The 24290-nt window shown below is 58.3% G+C and overlaps 2 protein-coding genes across 3 annotated transcripts in view; one reads left to right on the forward strand and one right to left on the reverse strand.

Annotated features, from left to right (window-relative positions):
• Positions 1-4413: 4413 nt before the first annotated feature.
• LOC121274256 (EKC/KEOPS complex subunit LAGE3) lies at positions 4414-6333 on the reverse strand. The gene is made up of 3 exons (XM_041181465.1): positions 6239-6333; positions 5390-5518; positions 4414-5005 (listed from the first exon to the last, which is right to left on the reverse strand). Exons 1-3 carry the CDS (start codon positions 6289-6291, stop codon positions 4891-4893), a joined length of 297 nt encoding a protein of 98 aa, XP_041037399.1. The 5' UTR covers positions 6292-6333; the 3' UTR covers positions 4414-4890.
• A 554-nt stretch (positions 6334-6887) lies between these two features.
• The window catches only part of LOC121274255 (Krueppel-like factor 15), a 32923-nt gene continuing 15520 nt past the window's right edge, over positions 6888-24290 (forward strand). Inside the window, exons 1-2 of one of the 2 annotated variants that reach the window (XM_041181463.1) lie at positions 6888-7335; positions 11735-12584. In XM_041181463.1, the coding sequence (XP_041037397.1) occupies positions 11806-12584 (779 nt within the window). In that variant the 5' untranslated portion in view covers positions 6888-7335; positions 11735-11805. Of the gene's footprint in view, positions 7336-10332; positions 10558-11734; positions 12585-24290 lie in introns of those variants that run through there. The other variant, XM_041181464.1, reaches the window with a different exon arrangement.

Raw genomic sequence — 24290 nt, forward strand, 5'->3', positions numbered from 1 at the left:
GTGGGTGGTAGGGGGGGGTTGTGTGTGTGTGTGTGGGTCGTGTGTGTGTGTGGGTGGTTGGGGGTCGTGTGTGTGTGTGGGTGGTTGGGGGTCGTGTGTGTGTGTGGGTGGTTGGGGGTCGTGTGTGTGTGTGGGTGGTTGGGGGTCGTGTGTGTGTGTGGGTGGTTGGGGGTCGTGTGGGTGGTTGGGGGTCGTGTGGGTGGTTGGGGGTCGTGTGGGTGGTTGGGGGTCGTGTGGGTGGTTGGGGGTCGTGTGGGTGTGTGGGGGTTGTGTGGGTGTGTGGGTGGTTGGGGGTTGTGTGTGTGTGTGGGTGGTTGGGGGGTGTGTGTGTGTGTGGGTGGTTTGGGGGGTGTGTGTGTGTGGGTTGTTGGGGGTGTGTGTGTGTGTGGGTGGTTGGGGTGTGTGTGTGTGTGGGTGGTTGGGGGGTGTGTGTGTGTGTTTGGGTGGTTGGGGTGTGTGTGTGTGTGGGTGGTTGGGGGGTGTGTGTGTGTGGGTGGTTGGGGGGCGTGTGTGTGTGGGTTGTTGGGGGTGTGTGTGTGTGTGGGTGGTAGGGGGTCGTGTGTGTGGGTGGTAGGGGGTTGTGTGGGTGGTAGGGGGTTGTGTGTGTGTGTGTGGGTGGTAGGGGGTTGTGTGTGTGTGTGTGTGGGTGGTAGGGGGTTGTGTGGGTGGTAGGGGGTTGTGTGGGTGGTAGGGGGTTGTGTGGGTGGTAGGGGGTTGTGTGTGTGTGTGTGGTAGGGGGTTGTGTGGGTGGTAGGGGGTTGTGTGTGTGTGTGTGGTAGGGGGTTGTGTGTGTGTGTGTGTGGGTGGTAGGGGGTTGTGTGTGTGTGGGTGGTAGGGGGTTGTGTGTGTGTGGGTGGTAGGGGGTTGTGTGTGTGTGGGTGGTAGGGGGTTGTGTGTGTGTGTGTGGGTGGTAGGGGGTTGTGTGTGTGTGTGTGGGTTGTAGGGGGTTGTGTGTGTGGGTGGTAGGGGGTTGTGTGTGTGTGTGTGGGTGGTAGGGGGTTGTGTGGGTGGTAGGGGGTTGTGTGTGTGTGTGTGTGGGTTGTAGGGGGTTGTGTGTGTGTGTGTGGGTGGTAGGGGGTTGTGTGTGTGTGGGTGGTAGGGGGTTGTGTGTGTGTGTGTGGGTGATAGGTGGTTGTGTGTGTGTGGGTGGTAGGGGGTCACGTGGGTGTGTGGGTGGTAGGGGGTTGTGTGTGTGTGGGTGGTAGGGGGTTGTGTGTGTGTGGGTGGTAGGGGGTTGTGTGTGTGTGGGTGGTAGGGGGTTGTGTGTGTGTGGGTGGTAGGGGGTTGTGTGTGTGTGGGTGGGTTGTAGGGGGTTGTGTGTGTGTGTGGGTGGTAGGGGGTCATGTGTGTGGGTTGTAGGGGTTTGTGTGTGTGTGTGTGTGTGGGTGGTAAGGGGTCGTGTGTGTGGGTGGTAGGGGTTTGTGTGTGTGTGTGGGTGGGTGGTAAGGGGTCGTGTGTGTGGGTGGTAGGGGGTCGTGTGGGTGGTAGGGGGTCGTGTGTGTGGGTGGTAGGGGGTGTGTGTGTGTGTGTGGGTGGTAGGGGGTGTGTGTGTGTGTGTGGGTGGTAGGGGGTTGTGTGTGGGTGTGGGTGGTAGGGGGTTGTGTGTGGGTGTGTGTGTGGTAGGGGGTTGTGTGTGTGTGGTAGGGGGTTGTGTGTGTGTGGTAGGGGGTTGTGTGTGTGTGGTAGGGGGTCGTGTGTGTGGGTGGTAGGGGGTCGTGTGGGTGGTAGGGGGTCGCATGGGTGTGTGGGTGGTAGGGGGTCGCGTGGGTGTGTGGGTGGTAGGGGGTCGGGTGTGTGGGTGGTAGGGGGTTGTGTGTGTGTGTGTGTGTGTGTGGGTGGTAGGGGGTTGTGTGTGTGTGGGTGGTAGGGGGTTGTGTGTGTGTGTGTGGGTGGTAGGGGGTCGTGTGTGTGGGTGGTAGGGGGTCGTGTGTGTGGGTGGTAGGGGGTCGTGTGTGTGGGTGGTAGGGGGTCGTGTGGGTGTGTGGGTGGTAGGGGGTCGTGTGGGTGGTAGGGGGTCGCGTGGGTGTGTGGGTGGTAGGGGGTCGCGTGTGTGTGTGGGTGGTAGGGGGTCGCGTGTGTGTGTGTGCTGGGGAGGGGGTCGCGTGTGTGTGTGTTGGGAGGGGGGTCGCGTGTGTGTGTGTGGGGGGAGGGGGTCACGTGTGTGTGTGGGTGGGGATTGTGTGTGGGAATGGGATGTTCGTGTGTCGGACGAGGGAAATGCTTATCTGATGAAAGTCCACAGAAGGGCCGGGTCAGTGGAACTAACCTCGCATTCAGTACAGCAGCGATGCATCTGTTTTAATATTGCTTCACTGCCAATGCTTTTTTCAATATATGTATAAAATGTCTGTGACCATTGACCACAGTAAATCATGCCACAAAACCTAACCCCTTGGCCACGATAACCAGGAACCTGTCACAAGATTGACTCGTTCCTCTGGATTCCCTCATCCTCACTGGAAGGAAGTGGCCCTGTGCTGGAAGCCATCCACACAGTTGCTGGCTGCCTCTCCGATGGTTGGGCCTGGGGTGACTGTTCCTCTGCACTGTCTGGAGGGACCGGGACCGAGGCTTCTCCCCGGTGTCTATTTGTGTACATCTGTTCAATGCTGCAACAGTTATTGGTGGGGACAGGCCCTGGATACTGGGGGGGTGCGTTTGGATGATGCAGGTAACTAGCTGAGAGGTGTGTGTTGGACGGTCCTCAGTTTGTGACCTGAGAGACATCTCCCCGTCGACACACACCCACACCTCTGGGGTGCACTGGCTTTGAACGTCACTGCCCTGTCTGACTCGATGTCGGAGCCTCTACTTCCAATAACTCGCTAAAATTGAAAGTTCCCTTTGGTAATCACTTAAAACCTCCACCCCTGTGAACCTAAACACTTCACAGCATCCGGAAACGAATTGTCCTCCTCCGGTCTAAATTGTGGAGCCATCCCTGATAGCGCAGCTGCTCTTGTTGAGCGGGCTGCAGTGAGGATTGAAGCCCACGAGACTGACACAGGGGGTGGGGCAGGTCAGAGCCGGTGTGTCAGTGCTTTCTGCTGGGGGGGGTCCAACAGCTTCATGTTGGTGAGCAGAGAGAGAGAGAGAGGGAGGGAGGGAGGTGGACTCGGGTGGGGATTCTGGTTCCGATGCAGCTTTCACTCCTGTCCCCCAGCGCCCACCCTGTGCTCGCCGGTGTTGTGTGTCAGCCCCTGCTCTCTCTGTCTGGCTCCCTGCAAAGCGGGTTTCTCTCCTGATGGCTGGCTGCATTTCCCAACCCACAGCTAGGGTTTAAGTGGATCAGACACAGCGTTAATATGTAGCATTGGGTCCAGTGGACACCCACCAACCCCTCCACGCATCCCTAACTGTTCCTCATGGGTCTGTGGGGGGGGGGGGAGCCAGTTTCTCGCTGGGTCAGTGTGTGTGGGGTGGGGGGGGGAGTCAGTTTCTCGCTGGGTCAGTGTGTGTGGGGTGGGGGGGGGTCAGTTTCTCGCTGGGTCAGTGTGTGTGGGGTGGGGGGGGGGGAGTCAGTTTCTCGCTGGGTCAGTGTGTGTGGGGTGGGCGGGGGGGGTCAGTTTCTCGCTGGGTCAATGTGGGGTGAGGTTGGGGGTGAAGTCCTGTTTCGCGCTGGGTCAGTGTGGGGTGAGGTTGAGGGTGAAGTCCTGTTTCTCGCTGGGTCAGTGTGGGGTGAGGTGTACCTGATTTATCTTTAATGAATCGACTCTGTCTGAGAAATCTCTCGCAGTTATTTGTATAATATATATCTCGATGAAATTCTGATTTTATATTGCTCTGAGGGGAGGGAGGGGGGTGTGTACAGATTCCACCCCCCACCACTTCTCCCCACCGCATGATGTACTAAATGCTGAGCTATGTTTAAGTAACATTTTAGTGATGAAAATGAATAAAACTGGTTTGAAACAGCAGGTTTGACGTCTCTGTCTGTGAGGACAGCCCTCAGTGCATCTGTCACCTTACTGAATCGCAGCCTAAGCTGTGCAATCTGTCTCGTCGGAACACGAGATAGAGAGTGTGTGGGGGGAGTGGCGGGGTGGGGGGGGTGGGGGTGGAGAGTGGGAATTGTGGGGGGCGGTTGGTGGGATCTGGAGTGCCAGATCCACCGGAACAGATTCTCCCCCTCGTCCCAAACGCACCCTTCCTTCCGTTTTCCCACGGGATGCGAGCTGGACTTCACGAGGGGTCACTTCCCCCTCCCTGCCAGTGAGCGTATGTCAAGCTGAGCCAGCGCCGTGAAGGGTGTGTGGGACAGTGTGCACCTCACGTTCTGCATTTAGCACCAAGCCTGACCTGGGTGCCTCAGCTGTTGAAAAAGGGGAAGGCACTTGCTTCATCAAAGGGAAATGTTCCAGCTCCTGATGGGGTTTTAATGAGTTTCACATACAAAGAGGAAGTGAATTGTCCTGACTGTCCATATCTTTTTTATTCGACTGCTTTTTAACCCTAGTTTCATCACACTGGGTCATATTCACCCGGAATGCATTACTGTCCAATGTAACGTGCCCCTGCATCTTCACACCGTGGAGTTTGTTCTGCTAGGTGAGAGCACCCATGGGTGTCAGTGCCTTGCCTGGCCTCCCCACCCACATTTAACTCTGGGTGAAAATTGGGAGTGTGCACCACACACACACTCACTCGTAGATAACCCACGCCGGGCAGCGGGGAAAGGAAGCCTCTTGTCTCGATCCCAGTCCCGGGCCTTTGCCGGAATGGGTTGATCCACGCGTGTGTCTGCATCCGGTGTTGGCGGCTCAGCTGTGCTACGGCAGTTCGATAAGGTAGAAAAACGTGTCCCCGCTGCTGAGTGGACGGTCCTCGTGCTGAAGGTTGGTTTTTTTTTTTGGCGACAGAGCGTCCCTCCGATCCACCGCCGTCCTGCCTCTACCCGGAGAGGGGGGGCCCAAATCTGTCCATGGTCTGCAGGACGAGTGCCAGGTGATCGAGGAAGGAGCTGACAGATACACGAAGGATGCGAGCCTCCTCCGCCTCCCAGTGGCTGCAGAGAAGAGGAAGATAGGGAATCGGTTCAACAGCAAACAATCCCTCCCCGCAGAATTCATTGCACTCGATCCCCCATCCCATCGATGAATAAATCTGTCTCTCCCTCCCCTCCCCCCCCCCACTTTGGTTACCGACCCTCCTGCCACTGGAAACACTTCCTCCTTATTGACTTCGATCCAAACCCCCCTCGTGATTCTGAACGCCTCGATTCAATCTCCCCCCTTAACCTTCTCCGCTCTAAAGGAGAACAATCCCGGCTCCTCCCAGTCCCTCCGCGTGAACTGACCGTCCCCAGGAACCTGGTCCTGGTAAATCTCCCTCCCTCCCTCCCTCCGCACCCCCTCTCTCGTACGACTGTGAAACGAAGGCCAACACTTACACCCGGAGCTCGGAGCCCCGCAGAGACAGCGCTTTGCTGATTCCCCCTTTGCGTGGCTCAGAGTCTGGCATGAGCGATCCGAGAGCGATCTGTGCCTCCAGCACTGAGGGAAAAGGCACACTCAGGTCACTGGGATCACCGTGTTAAGGAGGGTTGTGGAAAGGGAGAGAGAGAGAGAGAGCCACAGTCTCGACAGTACCTCTGCTGGGGATGGCAAGCTCACCAAAAAAATAAAGTAACCTCTAAGTATTCCTGTGGACTGCAGTGAAAGGGACTCAAAACTAAAACTGCCCCTTTCTGGTGTAAGGTGCAGCAAATCTGGTCTCCTGCATCAGTGGTGGAGAAACTACAGCTCCCAGGATGCTGCAGCTCAATGGGCATGCGCATTGACGGCCGAGCTGCACTGGACATGCGCAGCGGAAGACAGCCGACTGCTCTGTGCACAGGAACGACCAGTCTACAGCTCCCAGCATGCTGCGGGTCAGCGACCATGCGCAGTACCAACCAGCCTATATCCCCACCCACCCCAGCATGCTGTGGCTCAGCGGGCATGCGCTGTACCGACCAGCCTACATCTCCCGGCATGCTGCGCGCCAGCGAGCACGCACAGTACCGACCAGCCTACATCTCCCAGCATGCTGCGGCTCATCGGGCATGCGCGCTGGGTTGCCAGCGCAATGCCGGACGACGCGCTGGGCTCCCGCAGTCTCCGTTTGTCTGCTATCCCGCACCTCCCGCCCCGCAACTCTCCATTCGCCGCTCCCGAGAATTCGCGTCACAAACTCCGGCTAACCGGGGTGGGGGTGGGGTGGGGGGGGGGGTTGCGGAGGTAGTTTGATAAAAGGATACAATTGCAGCCGGTTACCGCCGTTCGCAACGGCCTCACTCGCTGCCGCCGCCATCTTGGATTGACGACTTTGGAAGCGACCATTGAACGGGGGGGAGAGGGGGAGAGAGAGGGGTGTAGTGGACGATACCATCCTGAGAGATGGTGCGGGGGTGTTGGGGGGGTGGTGTGGGGAGAGTGAGAGATTCCATTGAACAGAGGCTGGAGGGAGCAACAGGGAGATACCACTGCGGAGGAAGGAAGGGGGGTGGGGGGGGGGCCAACTGTGAATGGCGGCAGCCCCGTAATGGGCTGGTGGGTGGGCATCGGCAAGGTGGTAGGGGCACCAGGTGACCCACCTCCCTCCCTCTTCCCTCAGGACGCGGATGCCCGGGCGCCTCTGGAATCTTCCGGGAGAGTCTGGCTCCCATCGCCCGCCCGCCCGCCCGCCCGCTTCGCAGTGGGGGTCAACAGCCAAGGGCACTCCCGCGCCATTGTAACGTGACATGTTTACATAGGCACTTCCCACTACAGATGTTGACATCAGAATTCAAGGGGTCGTTACGGCACAGAATGGGGGTCATTCGGCCCATCGACTCGCCCTTATACGTTGGCCAATGGCTGCATCAGGAAAAAGACACAATGTTTTTTTTTCTCCACCCCCCACCCACCCCCCACCCACCCCCAGTCCAATTCCTTCAGCACTCCCCGTGAAACCACTCAGGGGAGCGGAGGCTGGGCCTTTTCTCTCCCTGGTGTCACAGACTGACCATCCCCCCTGTTATCAGGACTGAGACCTGGGAACCAACGTACAGCAGACACTGTGGGCAGGCGAGTTAGCTCGTGAGCGATAAAGCCGCGAGGGTAACCTGACAGAGGGTAACCTGTGCACTCTCAGCCCCCCCCCCCCCCTCCTCCCCATTTCCCCCAGTATCCTGGGGGTCCCTCAGCCTCCAGTTCCCATCTGCTCCGTTTGCAGGGTCAGGGTCAGCTGAGATTACCGCCACTGCACACTCTCTCACCCTGTCGATATTTACCAATTCTGCTAATGTGAGAGAGATTGAGAGCTCGGCGTGGTGTCTGAAGAGGGAGAATTGGGAAAGTATGGAATGAACCAGAGGTCAGTGGCCCTTGTTTTTGAACTACCCTATCTGACAGTTGACGCACTACTCCACACAACATCTGTCACTGCAAAAGGATTTGCGTCTCCTGTACTGTTACTTCATGAAAGGATTTTCTACCTTGTTTATGTCTTAAACACTGGCTCTGCAAATGTTTTGTCTCCAATTCCAAACAGCCCATCACGTGAATCTAACTGGATACAGTTCCATTCTCCAACCACCCCCCCCCCCCCCCGCAACAAAACACTGATTCTCACTGGCATACTGTCAGAGAGTCTGTATTGAGGGAGTGCCACACTGTCAGAGGGTCTATATTGAGGAAGCGCCGCATTGTCGGAGGGTCAGCGCTGAGGGAGCGCCGCATTGTTGGAGGGTCAGCGATGAGGGAGCGCCACACTGTCGGAGGGTCAGTGCTGAGGAAGCGCCGCATTGTTGGAGGGTCAGCGATGAGGGAGCGCCACACTGTCGGAGGGTCAGTGCTGAGGGAGCGCCGCACTGTCGGAGGGTCAGCGCTGAGGGAGTGCTGCACTGTCGGAGGGTCAGTGCTGAGGGAGTGCCGCACTGTCGGAGGGTCAGTACTGAGGGAGCGCCGCACTGTCGGAGGGTCAGTGCTGAGGGAGTGCCGCACTGTCGGAGGGTCAGTGCTGAGGGAGCGCCGCACTGTCGGAGGGTCAGTGCTGAGGGAGCGCCGCACTGTCAGAGGGTCAGTATTGAGGGAGTGCCGCACTGTCGGAGGGTCAGTGCTGAGGGAGCGCCGCACTGTCGGAGGGTCAGTGCTGAGGGAGTGCTGCACTGTCGGAGGGTCAGTATTGAGGGAGTGCCGCGCTGTCGGAGGGTCAGTGCTGAGGGAGCGCCGCACTGTCGGAGGGTCAGCGCTGAGGGAGCCCCGCACTGTCGGAGGGTCAGCGCTGAGGGAGAGCCGCACTGTCGGAGGGTCAGTGCTGAGGGAGAGCCGCACTGTCGGAGGGTCAGTACTGAGGGAGCGCCGCACTGTCAGAGGGTCAGTACTGAGGGAGCGCCGCACTGTCAGAGGGTCAGTACTGAGGGAGCGCCGCACTGTCAGAGGGTCAGTACTGAGGGAGCGCCGCACTGTGGGAGGGTCAGTACTGAGGGAGCGCCGCACTGTCGGAGGGTCAGTGCTGAGGGAGCGCCGCACTGTCAGAGGGTCAGTGCTGAGGGAGCGCCGCACTGTCGGAGGGTCAGTGCTGAGGGAGCGCCGCACTGTCGGAGGGTCAGCGCTGAGGGAGCGCCGCACTGTCGGAGGGTCAGTGCTGAGGGAGCGCCGCACTGTCGAAGGGTCAGTACTGAGGGAGCGCCGCACTGTCGGAGGGTCAGTGCTGAGGGAGCGCCGCACTGTCGGAGGGTCAGTGCTGAGGCAGTGCCGCACTGTCGGAGGGTCAGTACTGAGGGAGCGCCGCACTGTCGGAGGGTCAGTGCTGAGGGAGCGCCGCACTGTCGGAGGGTCAGTGCTGAGGGAGCGCTGCACTGTCGGAGGGTCAGTGCTGAGGGAGCGCCGCACTGTCAGAGGGTCAGTATTGAGGGAGTGCCGCACTGTCGGAGGGTCAGTGCTGAGGGAGCGCCGCACTGTCGGAGGGTCAGTGCTGAGGGAGCGCTGCACTGTCGGAGGGTCAGTATTGAGGGAGTGCCGCGCTGTCGGAGGGTCAGTGCTGAGGGAGCGCCGCACTGTCGGAGGGTCAGCGCTGAGGGAGCCCCGCACTGTCGGAGGGTCAGCGCTGAGGGAGAGCCGCACTGTCGGAGGGTCAGTGCTGAGGGAGAGCCGCACTGTCGGAGGGTCAGTGCTGAGGGAGCGCCGCACTGTCAGAGGGTCAGTGCTGAGGGAGCGCCGCACTGTCGGAGGGTCAGTGCTGAGGGAGTGCCGCACTGTCGGAGGGTCAGCGCTGAGGGAGCGCCGCACTGTCGGAGGGTCAGTGCTGAGGGAGAGCCGCACTGTCGGAGGGTCAGTCCTGAGGGAGCGCCGCACTGTCGGAGGGTCAGTACTGAGGGAGCGCCGCACTGTCGGAGGGTCAGTGCTGAGGGAGCGCCGCACTGTCGGAGGGTCAGTGCTGAGGGAGTGCCGCACTGTGGGAGGGTCAGTGCTGAGGGAGTGCCGCACTGTCGGAGGGTCAGTGCTGAGGGAGTGCCGCACTGTCGGAGGGTCAGTACTGAGGAAGCACCGCACTGTCGGAGGGTCAGTACTGAGGGAGCGCCGCACTGTCGGAGGGTCAGTGCTGAGGGAGCGCCGCACTGTCGGAGGGTCAGTGCTGAGGGAGCGCCGCACTGTCGGAGGGTCAGTGCTGAGGGAGTGCCGCACTGTGGGAGGGTCAGTGCTGAGGGAGTGCCGCACTGTCGGAGGGTCAGTGCTGAGGGAGTGCCGCACTGTCGGAGGGTCAGTACTGAGGAAGCACCGCACTGTCGGAGGGTCAGTACTGAGGGAGCGCCGCACTGTCGGAGGGTCAGTGCTGAGGGAGCGCCGCACTGTCGGAGGGTCAGTGCTGAGGGAGTGCCGCACTGTCGGAGGGTCAGTGCTGAGGGAGTGCCGCACTGTCGGAGGGTCAGTGCTGAGGGAGTGCCGCACTGTCGGAGGGTCAGTGCTGAGGGAGTGCCGCACTGTGGGAGGGTCAGCACTCTCAGGAGCTATGAAGCATTCTGGGATGTCCTGAGGTGGTGCCTAAGTGCTATAGCAATGCAAGTCCTGTTAGCTGTGTTTTGTGTGAGATTAAATTCTGATAAACCGTGCTGCTATTTGCTCAGTTACAGAGCGACCTGGTTGCAAATTAACAGGAGGGAGGACGCTTGATGCATTGTCAGAAAGTTCCCCAGATAATCCACGGCCAATTGCTAAGAGAAAAGCAACAAGTCTCTCAGCCGCGGGCCAATGAGATGCCCTGATCTGTGTCGGATTCTCAAATAGTTTTTATTATTCATGGGAGTGACTGGGGCACTGGTTGAGGCTCTTTAAATAAGAGTGAGTGAGAAAGAGCTGCAGAAGGAGCAATCCCCTTCAGCATCGAGTACACGGAGCAAGGGAGAGTGAGAGAGAGCAGGCGTGAGGCAGGAACAGTTAGGGACAGAGGGTGATTCGTTCCTCCTTTACCTCAACAACAGGATAGCCTCACACCTGATTGACAGACTACAGCGAACATTGACTGAGCTCCTATTGCAGAGGGTCCACACACTCAGGTAGACACCCTGTCCCAGGACAGTGCTGGACTGCACTTCAGGTAAACACCCACAACACCTTAAACAGGCACTGGGAATTCACAAGGGAAGCAGAGCAAGGTGTGTCAGGTTTGCAATTGTGGATTGCTGTGGGTCATTAGACCTCAGCTGGAGTATTGTGCACAGCTCTGGGCACCACATTATAGGAAGGATGTGAACACATTGGAGAGAGAGCAGAAGAGGTTTACAAGAATGGTTCCAGGGATGAGAAACTTCAGCTATGAGGATAGATTGGAGAGGTTGGGACTGTTCTCCTTGGAGAGGAGAAGGCTGAGAGGAGATTTGATAGAGATGTTCAAAACCGTGAGGGGGCTGGACAGAGTAGATCGGGAGAAGCTGTTCCCGCTCGTAGAAGGATCAAGAACGAGAGGGCACAGATTTAAAGTGATTTGCAAAGGAAGCAAGTGTGACGTGAGAAATAAACTTTTTCACACAGCCAGTGGTTCAGGTCTGGAACGTACAGCCTGGAAGTGTGGGGGAGGCAGGTTCAATCGAGGCTTTCAAGAGGACATTAGATGGTTATTTGAATAGAAACAACGTGCAGGGGTACAGGGAACAGGCAAGGCAATGGCACTAGGTCATAATGCTCATCTGGAGAGCCGGTGCAGAGACGATGGGCTGAATGACCTGCTCCTGTGCCATTAAGATTCTGTGATTCAGTGTGCAGAGGGCTTTACTCTATCTAACTCCGTGCTGTACCTGTCCTGGGAGTGTTTGATGGGGACAGTGTAGAGGGAGCTTTACTCTGTATCTAACCCCGTGCTGTACCTGTCCTGGGAGTGTTTGATGGGGACGGTGTAGAGTGAGCTTTACTCTGTATCTAACCCCGTGCTGTACCTGTCCTGGGAGTGTTTGATGGGGACGGTGTAGAGGCAGCTTTACTCTGTATCTAACCCCGTGCTGTACCTGTCCTGGGAGTGTTTGATGGGGACAGTGTAGAGGGAGATTTACTCTGTATCTAACCCCGTGCTGTACCTGTCCTGGGAGTGTTTGATGGGGACGGTGTAGAGTGAGCTTTACTCTGTATCTAACACCGTGCTGTACCTGTCCTGGGAGTGTTTGATGGAGACAGTGTAGAGGGAGCTTTGCACTGTATCTAACTCTGTGCTGTACCTGTCCTGGGAGTGTTTGATGGGGATACTTTTGGATCTCATTCTGGTTTCTGTTTCCTCTTGGCAGCTTTGAATCAAGTGCCAACCTGTGTTTCCTGGAGAGGTTGCGACTGGGACAGCGTTGGCGTTAACCCCCGCATGGGCACGTTCTTCTACAGCGATGCTGAGCTGAATTCCCAGCTCCAGGAATCTGCGCGCTCGCTGCTCTGGGAATATGACAGCGACGGATCCAGCCACAGCTTCCCGGAGACCGAGTGCCCTCCGCCCGACCAGGGCTTCATCAATTACCTGCTGGCCCAGCAGAGCAGCTCCGAGCTGCAGCTCCCCACATTCCAGCCCCGCTCGTCCCGGAGTTTCCAGCCCACCCTGGACGAGATCGAGGAGTTCCTCCTGGAGAAGACCGGCCTGTCGCTGAAGGGGGAGGTGTCAGACCCCGGCCGCTGGCCTGTCCGATTGAACCAGGAGGCGCAGGGAGGCTGCCCGGTCCTGGGAGCCTCGGAGGGTCAGCAGTTGCAGCCGCAGCAGCAGCAGCCTGGGGATGGGGAGCAGCTCCCCCTGCCCTCACCGGGTCCCTCCGCCCTCCTCCTGCAGCTGCAGTGTGTGAAGGAGGGGCACGGGCTGCTGCCCCAACTCCTGGTCAGTGTCCAGGGACAGACCTACGCCCTGGTGCCCCAGGTCACCCCCTCTGCGCCCCCCCGACAGTTCGTCCGCATCGCTGCCAAGCTGTCGGCCCAGGGGCAGCGTGAATCGCCCAGCAAAGCGGCCCCCTTCACCCCTCCCGAGCTGCTGAAGGTGCACAAGTGTTCCTTCCCTGGCTGCAGCAAGATGTACAGTAAGAGCAGTCACCTCAAGGCCCACAACCGGCGGCACACTGGAGAAAAACCCTTCGCCTGCACCTGGCCCGGCTGCGACTGGAGGTGAGTGAAGGCTGCATTTATATAGCGCCTTTAACGCTGTTAAAAACAACCCAAAGTGTTGGCCAGGAGCATCACTCAGACACACACCCCACGTGAAGCACATTAGGACGGGTGAGGATAGGCTTCAGCCGGTCCACAGCAGCATCTGAAAGGACGTGAGAGTGACGGAGAGGTGGAGAGGTTTGGGGAGGGAATTCCAGAGCTTAGCCCCCCCGGCCACACAGGCAGCTGAAGGCCCGGCCGCCAATGGTGGAGCGATAGGAATCGGGGGGTGGTCAAGAGGCCGAAATTGGAGGGGCGCAGAGATCTCGGAGGATTGTAGGAGGTTACAGAGATAGGGAGGGGTGTAGGGGCTGGAGGAGGTTACAGGGATAGGGAGGGGCGTAGGAGCTGGAGGAGGTTACAGAGATAGGGAGGGGTGCAGGGGCTGGAGGAGGTTACAGAGATAGGGAGGGGTGTAGGGGCCGGAGGAGGTTACAGAGATAGGGAGGGGTGTAGGGGCCGGAGGAGGTTACAGAGATAGGGAGGGGTGTGGGGGCTGGAGGAGGTTACATAGATAGGGAGGGTTGTAGGGGCTGGAGGAGGTTACAGAGATAAGGAGGGTTGTTGGAGGCTGGAGGAGGTTACAGAGATAGGGAGGGTTGTAGGGGCTGGAGGAAGTTACAGAAATAAGGAGGGTTGGAGGAGGTTACAGAGATAGGGAGGGGTATCGGGGTTGGAGGAGGTTACAGAGATAGGGGTGTAGGTGCTGGAGGAGGTTACAGAGATAGAGGGGTGTAGGGGCTGGAGGAGGTTACTGAGATAGGGAGGGTTGTAGGGACTAGAGCTTACAGAGATAGGGAGGGTTGTAGGGGCTGGAGGAGGTTACAGAGATAGGGGGGGGTGTAGGGGCTGGAGGAGGTTACAGAGATAGGGAGGGGTGTAGGGGCTGGAGGAGGTTACAGAGATAGGGTTGTAGGGGCTGGAGGAAGTTACAGAGATAGGGAGGGTTGTAGGGGCTGGAGGAGGTTACAGAGATAGGGAGGGTTTTAGGGAGTGGAGGAGGTTATAGAGAGAGGCAGGGTTGTAGGGGCTGGAGGAGGTTACAGAGATAGGGAGGGTTTTAGGGAGTGGAGGAGGTTATCGAGAGAGGCAGGGTTGTAGGGGCTGGAGGAGGTTACAGAGATAGGGAGGGGTGTAGGGTCTGGAGGAGGTTACAGAGACAGGGAGGTGTGTAGGGGCTGGAGGAGGTTACAGAGATAGGGAGGGCTGTAGGGGCTGGAGGAGGTTACAGAGATAGGGAGGGGTGTAGGGGCTGGAGGAGGTTACAGAGATAGGGTTGTAGGGGCTGGAGGAAGTTACAGAGATGAGGTGTGTTGGGGCTGGAGGAGATTACAGAGATAGGGAGGGTTGGAGGAGGTTACAGAGATAGGGAGGGGTATCGGGGTTGGAGAAGGTTACAGAGATAGGGAGGGTTTTAGCGAGTGGAGGAGCTTACACAGATAGGGGTGTAGGTGCTGGCGGAGGTTACAGAGATAGGGAGGGGTGTAGGGGCTGGAGGAGGTTACAGGGATAGGGAGGGGCGTAGGGGCTGGAGGAGGTTACAGAGATAGGGAGGGTTGTAGGGGCTGGAGGAGGTTACAGAGATAGGGAGGGGTGTAGGGGCTGGAGGAGGTTACAGAGATAGGGAGGGGTGTAGGGGCCGGAGGAGGTTACAGAGATAGGGAGGGGTGTGGGGGCTGGAGGAGGTTACATAGATAGGGAGGGTTGTAGGGGCTGGAGGAGGTTACAGAGATAAGGAGGGTTGTTGGAGGCTGGAGGAGGTTACAGAGATAGGGAGGGTTGTAGGGGCTGGAGGAAGTTACAGAAATAAGGAGGGTTGGAGGAGGTTACAGAGATAGGGAGGGGTATCGGGGTTGGAGGAGGTTACAGAGATAGGGGTGTAGGTGCTGGAGGAGGTTACAGAGATAGAGGGGTGTAGGGGCTGGAGGAGGTTACTGAGATAAGGAGGGTTGTAGGGACTAGAGCTTACAGAGATAGGGAGGGTTGTAGGGGCTGGAGGAGGTTACAGAGATAGGGAGGGGTGTAGGGGCTGGAGGAGGTTACAGAGAAAGGGAGGGGTGTAGGGGCTGGAGGAGGTTACAGAGATAGGGTTGTAGGGGCTGGAGGAGGTTACAGAGATAGGGAGGGTTGTAGGGGCTGGAGGAGGTTACAGAGATAGGGAGGGTTGTAGGGGCTGGAGGAGGTTACAGAGATAGGGAGAGTTTTAGGGAGTGGAGGAGGTTATCGAGAGAGGCAGGGTTGTAGGGGCTGGAGGAGGTTACAGAGATAGGGAGGTGTGTAGGGGCTGGAGGAGGATACAGAGATAGGGCTGTAGGGGCTGGAGGAGGTTACAGAGATAGGGAGGGGTGTAGGGGCTGGAGGAAGTTACAGAGATGAGGTGTGTTGGAGCTGGAGGAGATTACAGAGATAGGGAGGGGTATCGGGGTTGGAGAAGGTTACAGAGATAGGGAGGGTTTTAGGGAGTGGAGGAGGTTACAGAGATAGGGAGGCCATATACCCACCCCCTGTACCGAGTGATGACCCTGTACCCGGTCTCCTGTACCGAGTTATGACCCTGTATCCCATCGCCTGTACCGAGTGTTGACCCTGTACCTCAGCTCCTGTACCGAGTGATGACCCTGTACCATGTCCTCTGTACTGAGTGATGACACTGTACCCAACCCCTGTACCGAGTGAGGACCCTGTACCATGTCCCCTGTACCGAGTGATGACCCTGTACCCCACCCGCTGTACCGAGTGATGACCCTGTACCGAGTGATGACCCTGTACCCCTCCCGTTGTACCGAGTGATGACCCTGTACCGAGTGATGACCCTGTACCCCACCCGCTGTACCGAGTGATGACCCTGTACCGAGTGATGACCCTGTACCTCAACCCCTGTACCAAGTAATGACCCTGTACCCCAACCCCAGTATCGAGTGATGACCCTGTTCTGAGTGATGACCCTATACCCCACCCCCTGTACCGAGTGATGACCCTGTGTCTCGTCCCCTGTACCGAGTGATGACCCTGTGTCTCGTCCCCTGTACCGAGTGATGACCCTGTGTCTCGTCCCCTGTACCGAGTGATGATCCTGTGTCTCGTCCCCTGTACCGAGTGATGACCCTGTGTCTCGTCCCCTGTACCGAGTGATGACCCTGTACCGAGTGATGACTCTGTACCGAGTGATGACCCTGTACCTCAACCCCTGTACCGAGTGATGACCCTGTACCGAGTGATGACCCTGTACCTCAACCCCTGTACCGAGTGATGACCCTGTACCCCAACCCCTGTACCAACTGTTGACCCTGGACCCTACACCCTGTACCGATTGATGACCCTGTGCCCCGCCCCCTGTACCGATTGATGACCCTGTACCCCAACCCCAGTATCGAGTGATGACCCTGAACCCCGCCCCCTGTACCGAGTGATGACCCTGTACCGAGTGATGACCCTGTGTCTCGTCCCCTGTACCGAGTGATGACCCTGTGTCTCGTCCCCTGTACCGAATGATGACCCGGTACCGAGTGATGACCCTGTACCGAGTGATGACCCTGTGCCTCGTCCTCTGTACCGAGTGATGATCCTGTACCCCGTCCTCTGTACCGAGTGATAACCCTGTACCCTGCCCCCTGTACCGAGTGATGACCCTGTACCCTGTCGCCTGTACCGAGTGATGACCCCATACCCCACCCCCAGTATCGAGTGATGACCCTGTACCGAGTGATGACCCTGTGTCTCGTCCCCTGTACCGAGTGATGACCCTGTGTCTCGTCCCCTGTACCGAATGATGACCCGGTACCGAGTGATGACCCTGTACCGAGTGATGACCCTGTGCCTCGTCCTCTGTACCGAGTGATGATCCTGTACCCCGTCCTCTGTACCGAGTGATAACCCTGTACCCTGTCGCCTGTACCGAGTGATGACCACATACCCCACCCCCAGTATCGAGTGATGACCCTGTACCGAGTGATGTCCCTGTACCCCACCCACCATACCAAGTAATGACCCTGTACCCCGCCCCCTGTACCGAGTGATGACCCTATGTCTTGTCCCCTGTACCGAGTGATGACCCTATACCAAGTGATGACCCTGTACCTCAACCCCTGTACCGAGTGATGACCCTGTACCCCGCCCCCTGTGCCGAGTGATGACCCTGTACCCCGCCCCCTGTACCGAGTGATGACCCTATGTCTCGTCCCCTGTACCGAGTGATGACCCTATGTCTCGTCCCCTGTACCAAGTGATGACCCTGTACCGAGTGATGACACTGTACCCCGTCCCCTGTACCGAGTGATGACCCTGTTCCCTGTCGTCTGTACCGAGTGATGACCCTGTATCCCGTCGCCTGTACCGAGTGATGACCCTGTACCTCGTCCTCTATACCGACTGATGACCCTGTACCTCGCCCCCTATACCGAGTGATGACACTGTACCCCGTCGCCTGTACCGAGTGATGACCCTGTACCGAATGATGACCCTGTGCCTCGCCCCCTGTACCGAGTGATGACCCTGTACCCCACCCGCTGTACCGAGTGATGACCCTGTTCCGAGTGATGACCCTGTACCTCGCCCCCTGTTCCGAGTGATGACCCTGTACCTCAACGCCTGTACCGAGTGATGACCCTGTACCCCAACCCCTGTACCGAGTGATGTCCCTGTACCTCGCCCCCTGTACCGAGTGATGACCCTGTACCGCGTGATGACTCTGTACCCCGCCCCCTGTACCTTTGATGACCCTGTACCGAGTGATGACCCTGTACCGAGTGATGACCCTATGTGTTGTCCCCTGTACCGAGTGATGTCCCTGTACCGAATGATGACCCTGTACCGAGTGATGACCCTATGTCTTGTCCCCTGTACTGAGTGATGACACTGTACCCCGTCCCCTGTACCGAGTGGTGACCCTGGACCTCAACCACTGTACCGAGTGATGACCCTGTACCGAGTGATGACCCTATGTCTTGTCCCCTGTACCGAGTGATGACCCTGTACCGAGTGATGACCCTGTACCCCATCCCCTGTACTGAGGGATGACCCTGTACCGAGTGATGACCCTGTACCTCACCCCCTATACCGAGTGATGACCCTGTACCCTGTCGTCTGTACCGAGTGATGACCCTGTACCCTGTCCTCTATACCGAGTGATGACCCTGTACCTCGCCCCCTATACCGAGTGATGGCACTGTACCTCGCCCCCTATACCGAGTGATGGCACTGTACCCCGTCGCCTTTACTGAGTGATGACCCTGTACCGAATGATGATCCTGTGCCTCGCCCCCTGTACCGAGTGATGACCCTGTACCGAATGATGACCCTGTACCTCGCACCCTATACCGAGGGATGACCCTGTGCCTCGCCCCCTGTACCAAGCGATGACCCTGTAGCCCACCCCCTGTAATGAGCGATGAGCCTATACCCCACCCCCTGTAACGAGTGATGACCCTGTTCCACAACTCCTGTACCGAGTGATGACCCTGTACCGAGTGATGACCCTGTGCCTTGTCCCCTGTTCCGAGTTGTGACCCTGTACCCCGTCCCCTGTACCGAGTGGTGTCCTCTATACCGACTGATGACCCTGTACCTCGCCCCCTATACCGAGTGATGACACTGTACCCCGTCGCCTGTACCGAGTGATGACCCTGTACCGAATGATGACCCTGTGCCTCGCCCCCTGTACTGAGCGATGACCCTGTACCCCACCTGCTGTACCGTGATGACCCTGTACCCCACCCCAGTATCGAGTGATGACCCTATGTGTTGTCCCCTGTACCGAGTGATGTCCCTGTACCGAGTGATGACCCTGTACCGAGTGATGACCCTATGTCTTGTCCCCTGTACCGAGTGATGTCCCTGTACCCCGCCCCCTGTACCGAGTGATGTCCCTGTACCCCGCCCCCTGTACCGAGTGATGACCCTGTACCGAGTGATGACCCTATGTGTTGTCCCCTGTACCGACTGATGACCCTGTACCAAGTGATGACCCTATGTGTTGTCCCCTGTACCGAGTGATGACCCTGTACCGAGTGATGACCCTGTACCCCGTCGCCTGTACCGAGTGATGACCCTGTACCTCAACCCCTGTACCGAGTGATGACCCTATGTCTCGTCCCCTGTACCAAGTGGTGACCCTGTGTCTCGTCCCCTGTACCGAGTGATGACCCTATGTCTCGTCCCCTGTACCGAGTGATGACCCAGTACCTCGCCCCCTATACCGAGTGATGGCACTGTACCTCGCCCCCTATACCGAGTGATGACACTGTACCCCGTCGCCTGTACCGAGTGATGACCCTATGTCTCGTCCCCTGTACCGAGTGATGACCCTATGTCTCGTCCCCTGTACCGAGTGATGACCCAGTACCTCGCCCCCTATACCGAGTGATGGCACTGTACCTCGCCCCCTATACCGAGTGATGACACTGTACCCCGTCGCCTGTACCGAGTGATGACCCTGTACCGAATGATGATCCTGTGCCTCGCCCCCTGTACCGAGTGATGACCCTGTACCCCACCCCAGTATAGAGTGATGACCCCGTACCTCGCCCCCTATACCGAGTGATGACCCTGTACCCCACCCCCTGTACCGAGTGATGACCCTGTACCTCGCCCCCTATACCGAGTGATGACCCTGTACCGAGTGAACACCCTGTACCCTGTCCTCTGTACCGTGGGATGACCCTGTGCCTCGCCCCCTGTTCCGAGCGATGACCCTGTAGCCCACCCCCTGTAATGAGCGATGAGCCAGTACCCCACCCCTTGTAACGGGTGATGACCCTGTTCCTCAACTCCTGTACCGAGTGATGACACTGTACCCCGTCGCCTGTACCGAGTGATGACCCTGTACCTTGTCCTCTATACTGACTGATGACCCTGTACCTCGCCCCCTATACCGAGTGATGACACTGTACCCCGTCGCCTGTACCGAGTGATGACCCCGTACCGAATGATGACCCTGTGCCTCGCCCCCTGTACTGAGCGATGACACTGTACCCCACCCGCTGTACCGAGTGATGACCCTCTACCTCAACCCCTGTACCGAGTGATGACCCTGTACCGAGTGATGACCCTGTACCTCAACCCCTGTACCGAGTGATGTCCCTGTACCGAGTGATGTCCCTGTACCCCACCCCCAGTATCGAGTGATGACACTGTACCCCACCCGCTGTACCGAGTGATGACCCTGTATCGAGTGATGACCCTGTACGGAGTGATGTCCCTGTACCCCACCCCCAGTATCGAGTGATGACACTGTACCCCACCCGCTGTACCGAGTGATGACCCTGTACCGAGTGATGACCCTGTACCTCAACCCCTGTGCCGAGTGATGACCCTGTACTGAGTGATGATCCTGTGCCTCGCCCCCTGTACCGAGTGATGACCCTGTACCAAGTGAACACCCTGTACCCCGTCCTCTGTACCGAGGCATGACCCTGTACCGAGTGATGACCCTGTACCCCGCCCCCTGTACCGAGTGATAACCCTGTACCCCGCCCCCTGTACCGAGTGATGATCCTGTACCGAGTGATAACCCTGTACCCCGCCCCCTGTACCGAGTGATGATCCTGTACCGAGTGATGACCATGTTTCTCGTCCTCTGTACCGAGTGATGATCCTGTACCGAGTGATGACCCTGTATCGAGTGAACACCCTGTAGCCCACCCCCTGTAACGAGTGATGACCCTGTTCCTCAACTCCTGTACCGAGTGATGACCCTGTACCGAGTGATGACCCTGTGCCTCGTCCCCTGTTCCGAGTTGTGACCCTGTACCCCGTCCCCTGTACCGAGTGGTGTCCTCTATACCGACTGATGACCCTGTACCCCGTCCCCTGTACCGAGTGGTGACCCTGTTCCCTGTCGTCTGTACCGAGTGATGACCCTGTATCCCGTCGCCTGTACCGAGTGATGACCCTGTACCGAGTGATGACCCTGTACCCCGCCCCCTATACCGACTGATGACACTGTACCCCGTCGCCTGTACCGAGTGATGACCCTGTACCGAATGATGACCCTGTGCCTCGCCCCCTGTACCGAGTGATGACCCTGTACCGAGTGATGACCCTGTGCCTCGCCCCCTGTACTGAGCGATGACCCTGTACCCCGCCCCCTGTTCCGAGTGATGACCCTGTACCGAATGATGACCCTGTACCCGGCCCCTGTTCCGAGTGATGACCCTGTACTTCACCCCCTGTACCGAGTGATGACCCTGTACCGAGTGATGACCCTGTACCCCACCCCTGTACCGAGTGATGACCCTGTACCGAGTGATGACCCTGTACCCCGCCCCCTGTACCGAGTGATGACCCTGTACCGAGTGATGACCCTGTACCCCGCCCCCTGTACCGAGTGATGACCCAGTACCTCGCCCCCTATACCGAGTGATGGCACTGTACCCCGTCGCCTTTACCGAGTGATGACCCTGTGCCTCGTCCCCTGTTCCGAGTTGTGACCCTGTACCCCGTCCCCTGTACCGAGTGATGACCCTGTACCCTGTCCCCTGTACCCCGTCGCCTGTACCGAGCGATGACCCTGTGTCTCGTCCCCTGTACCGAGCGATGACCGTGTACTGAGTGCTGACCCTGTGCCTCATCCCCTGTACCGAGTGATGACCCTGTGTCTCGTCCCCTGTACCGATTGATGACCCTGTGTCTCGTCCCCTGTACCGATTGATGACCCTGTACCCTGTCGTCTCTACCGAGTGATGACCCTGTACCCCGCCCCCTGTACCGCGTGATGACCCTGTACCCCGTCCTCTGTACCGAGTGATGACCCTGTACCGCGTGATGACCCTGTACCCCGTCCTCTGTACTGAGTGATGACCCTGTACCCCGTCCTCTGTACCGAGTGATGACCCTGTACCGAGTGATGACCCTGTACCCCGCCCCCTGTACCGAGTGATGACCCTGTACCCCGCCCCCTGTACCGAGTGATGATCCTGTACCCGGTCGCCTGTACCAAGTGATGACCCTGTACCCCGTCGTCTGTACCGAGTGATGACCCTGTACCCGTCCTCTATACCAAGTGATGACCCTGTACCCCACCCCCTGTACCGAGTGATGACCCTGTACCAAGTGCTGATACTGTACCCCGTCGTCTGTACCGAGTGATGACCCTGTACCCCGTCGCCTGTACCGAGTGATGACCCTCTACTTCACCCCCTGTACTGAGTGATGACCCTGTACCCCGTCGCCTGTACCGAGTGATGACCCTGTACCGAATGATGACCCTGTACTTCACCCCCTGTACTGAGTGATGACCCTGTACCCCGTCGCCTGTACCGAGTGATGACCCTGTACCGAATGATGACCATGTACTTCACCCCCTGTACTGAGTGATGACCCTGTACCCCACCCCCTGTACCGAGTGATGACCCTGTACCCCACCCCCTGTACCGAGTGATGACCCTGTACCCCATCGCCTGTATCGAGTGATGACCCTGTACCCCATCGCCTGTATCGAGTGATGACCCTGTACTTCACCCCCTGTACCGAGTGATGTCCCTGTACCCCGTCGCCTGTACCGAGTGATGACCCTGTACCGAATGATGACCCTGTACTTCACCCCCTGTACTGAGTGATGACCCTGTACCCACCCCCTGTACCGAGTGATGACCCTGTACCAAGTGCTGACACTGTACCCCGTCGTCTGTACCGAGTGATGACCCTGTACCCCGTCCTCTATACCAAGTGATGACCCTGTACCCCGTCGCCTGTACCGAGTGATGACCCTCTACTTCACCCCCTGTACTGAGTGATGACCCTGTACCCCGTCGCCTGTACCGAGTGATGACCCTGTACCGAATGATGACCCTGTACTTCACCCCCTGTACTGAGTGATGACCCTGTACCCCGTCGCCTGTACCGAGTGATGACCCTGTACCGAATGATGACCCTGTACTTCACCCCCTGTACTGAGTGATGACCCTGTACCCCACCCCCTGTACCGAGTGATGACCCTGTACCCCACCCCCTGTACCGAGTGATGACCCTGTACCCCATCGCCTGTATCGAGTGATGACGCTGTACCCCATCGCCTGTATCGAGTGATGACCCTGTACTTCACCCCCTGTACCGAGTGATGACCCTGTACCCCGTCGCCTGTACCGAGTGATAACCCTGTACCGAGCAATGACCCTGTACCCCACCCGCTGTACCGAGTGATGACCCAGTACCTCGCCCCCTGTACCGATTGATGACCCTGTCCCGAGTGATGACCCTGTGCCTTGCCCCCTGTACCGAGCGATGTCCCTGTACCCCATCCCCTGTACCGAGTGAAGACCCTGTACCCCACCCCCTGTACCGAGTGATGACCCTGTACCCAGTCCCCTGTACCGAGTGATGACACTGTACCCCACCCCCTGTACTGAGTGATGACCCTGTACTTCACCCCCTGTACCGAATGATGACCCTGTACTGAGTGATGACCCTGTACCCCGTCGCCTGTACCGAGTGATGACCCTGTACTTCACCCCCTGTACCGAGTGATGACCCTGTACCGAGTGATGACCCTGTACCCCATCCCCTGTACCGAGTGATGACCCTGTACTTCACCCCCTGTACCGAGTGATAACCCTGTACCGAGTGATGACCCTGTACCCCGTCGCCTGTACCGAGTGATGACCCTGTACCGAGTGATGACCCTGTGCCTCGTCCCCTGTTCCGAGTTGTGACCCTGTACCCCGTCCCCTGTACCGAGTGGTGTCCTCTATACCGACTGATGACCCTGTACCGAGTGGTGACCCTGTTCCCTGTCGTCTGTACCGAGTGATGACCCTGTATCCCGTCGCCTGTACCGAGTGATGACCCTGTACCTCGTCCTCTATACCGAGTGATGACCCTGTACCTCGTCCTCTATACCGAGTGATGACCCTGTACCCCGCCCCCTGTACCGAGTGATGACCCTGTACCCCGTCGCCTGTACCGAGTGATGACCCTGTACCCCGCCCCCTGTACCGAGTGATGACCCTGTACCGAGTGATGACCCTGTACCTCGCCCCCTATACCGAGTGATGGCACTGTACCCCGTCGCCTTTACCGAGTGATGACCCTGTACCGAATGATGATCCTGTGCCTCGCCCCCTGTACCGAGTGATGACCCTGTACCGAATGATGACCCTGTACCTCGCACCCTATACCGAGTGATGACCCTGTGCTTCGTCCCCTGTTCCGAGTTGTGACCCTGTACCCCGTCGCCTGTACCGAGCGATGACCCTGTGTCTCGTCCCCTGTACCGAGCGATGACCGTGTACTGAGTGCTGACCCTGTGCCTCATCCCCTGTACCGAGTGATGACCCTGTACCGCGTGATGACCCTGTACCCCGCCCCCTGTACCGAGTGATGATCCTGTACTCCGTCCTCTGTACCGAGTGATGATCCTGTACCCCGTCGTCTGTACCGAGTGATGACCCTGTACCCCACCCCCTGTACCGAATGATGACCCTGTACCCCGCCCCCTGTACCGAGTGATGATCCTGTACCAAGTGATGACCCTGTATCCCGTCCTCTATACCGAGTGATGACCCTGTACTCCACCCCTGTACCGAGTGATGACCCTGTACCAAGTGCTGACACTGTACCTCACCCCCATACCAAGTGATGACCCTGTACCCCGTCGCCTGTATCGAGTGATGACCCTGTACCGAATGATGACCCTGTATCGAGTGATGACCCTGTAACCCATCGCCTGTA

Source organism: Carcharodon carcharias, assembly GCF_017639515.1.
Source record: "Carcharodon carcharias isolate sCarCar2 chromosome 35 unlocalized genomic scaffold, sCarCar2.pri SUPER_35_unloc_5, whole genome shotgun sequence".
In the NCBI taxonomy this organism is placed as follows: domain Eukaryota; kingdom Metazoa; phylum Chordata; class Chondrichthyes; order Lamniformes; family Lamnidae; genus Carcharodon; species Carcharodon carcharias.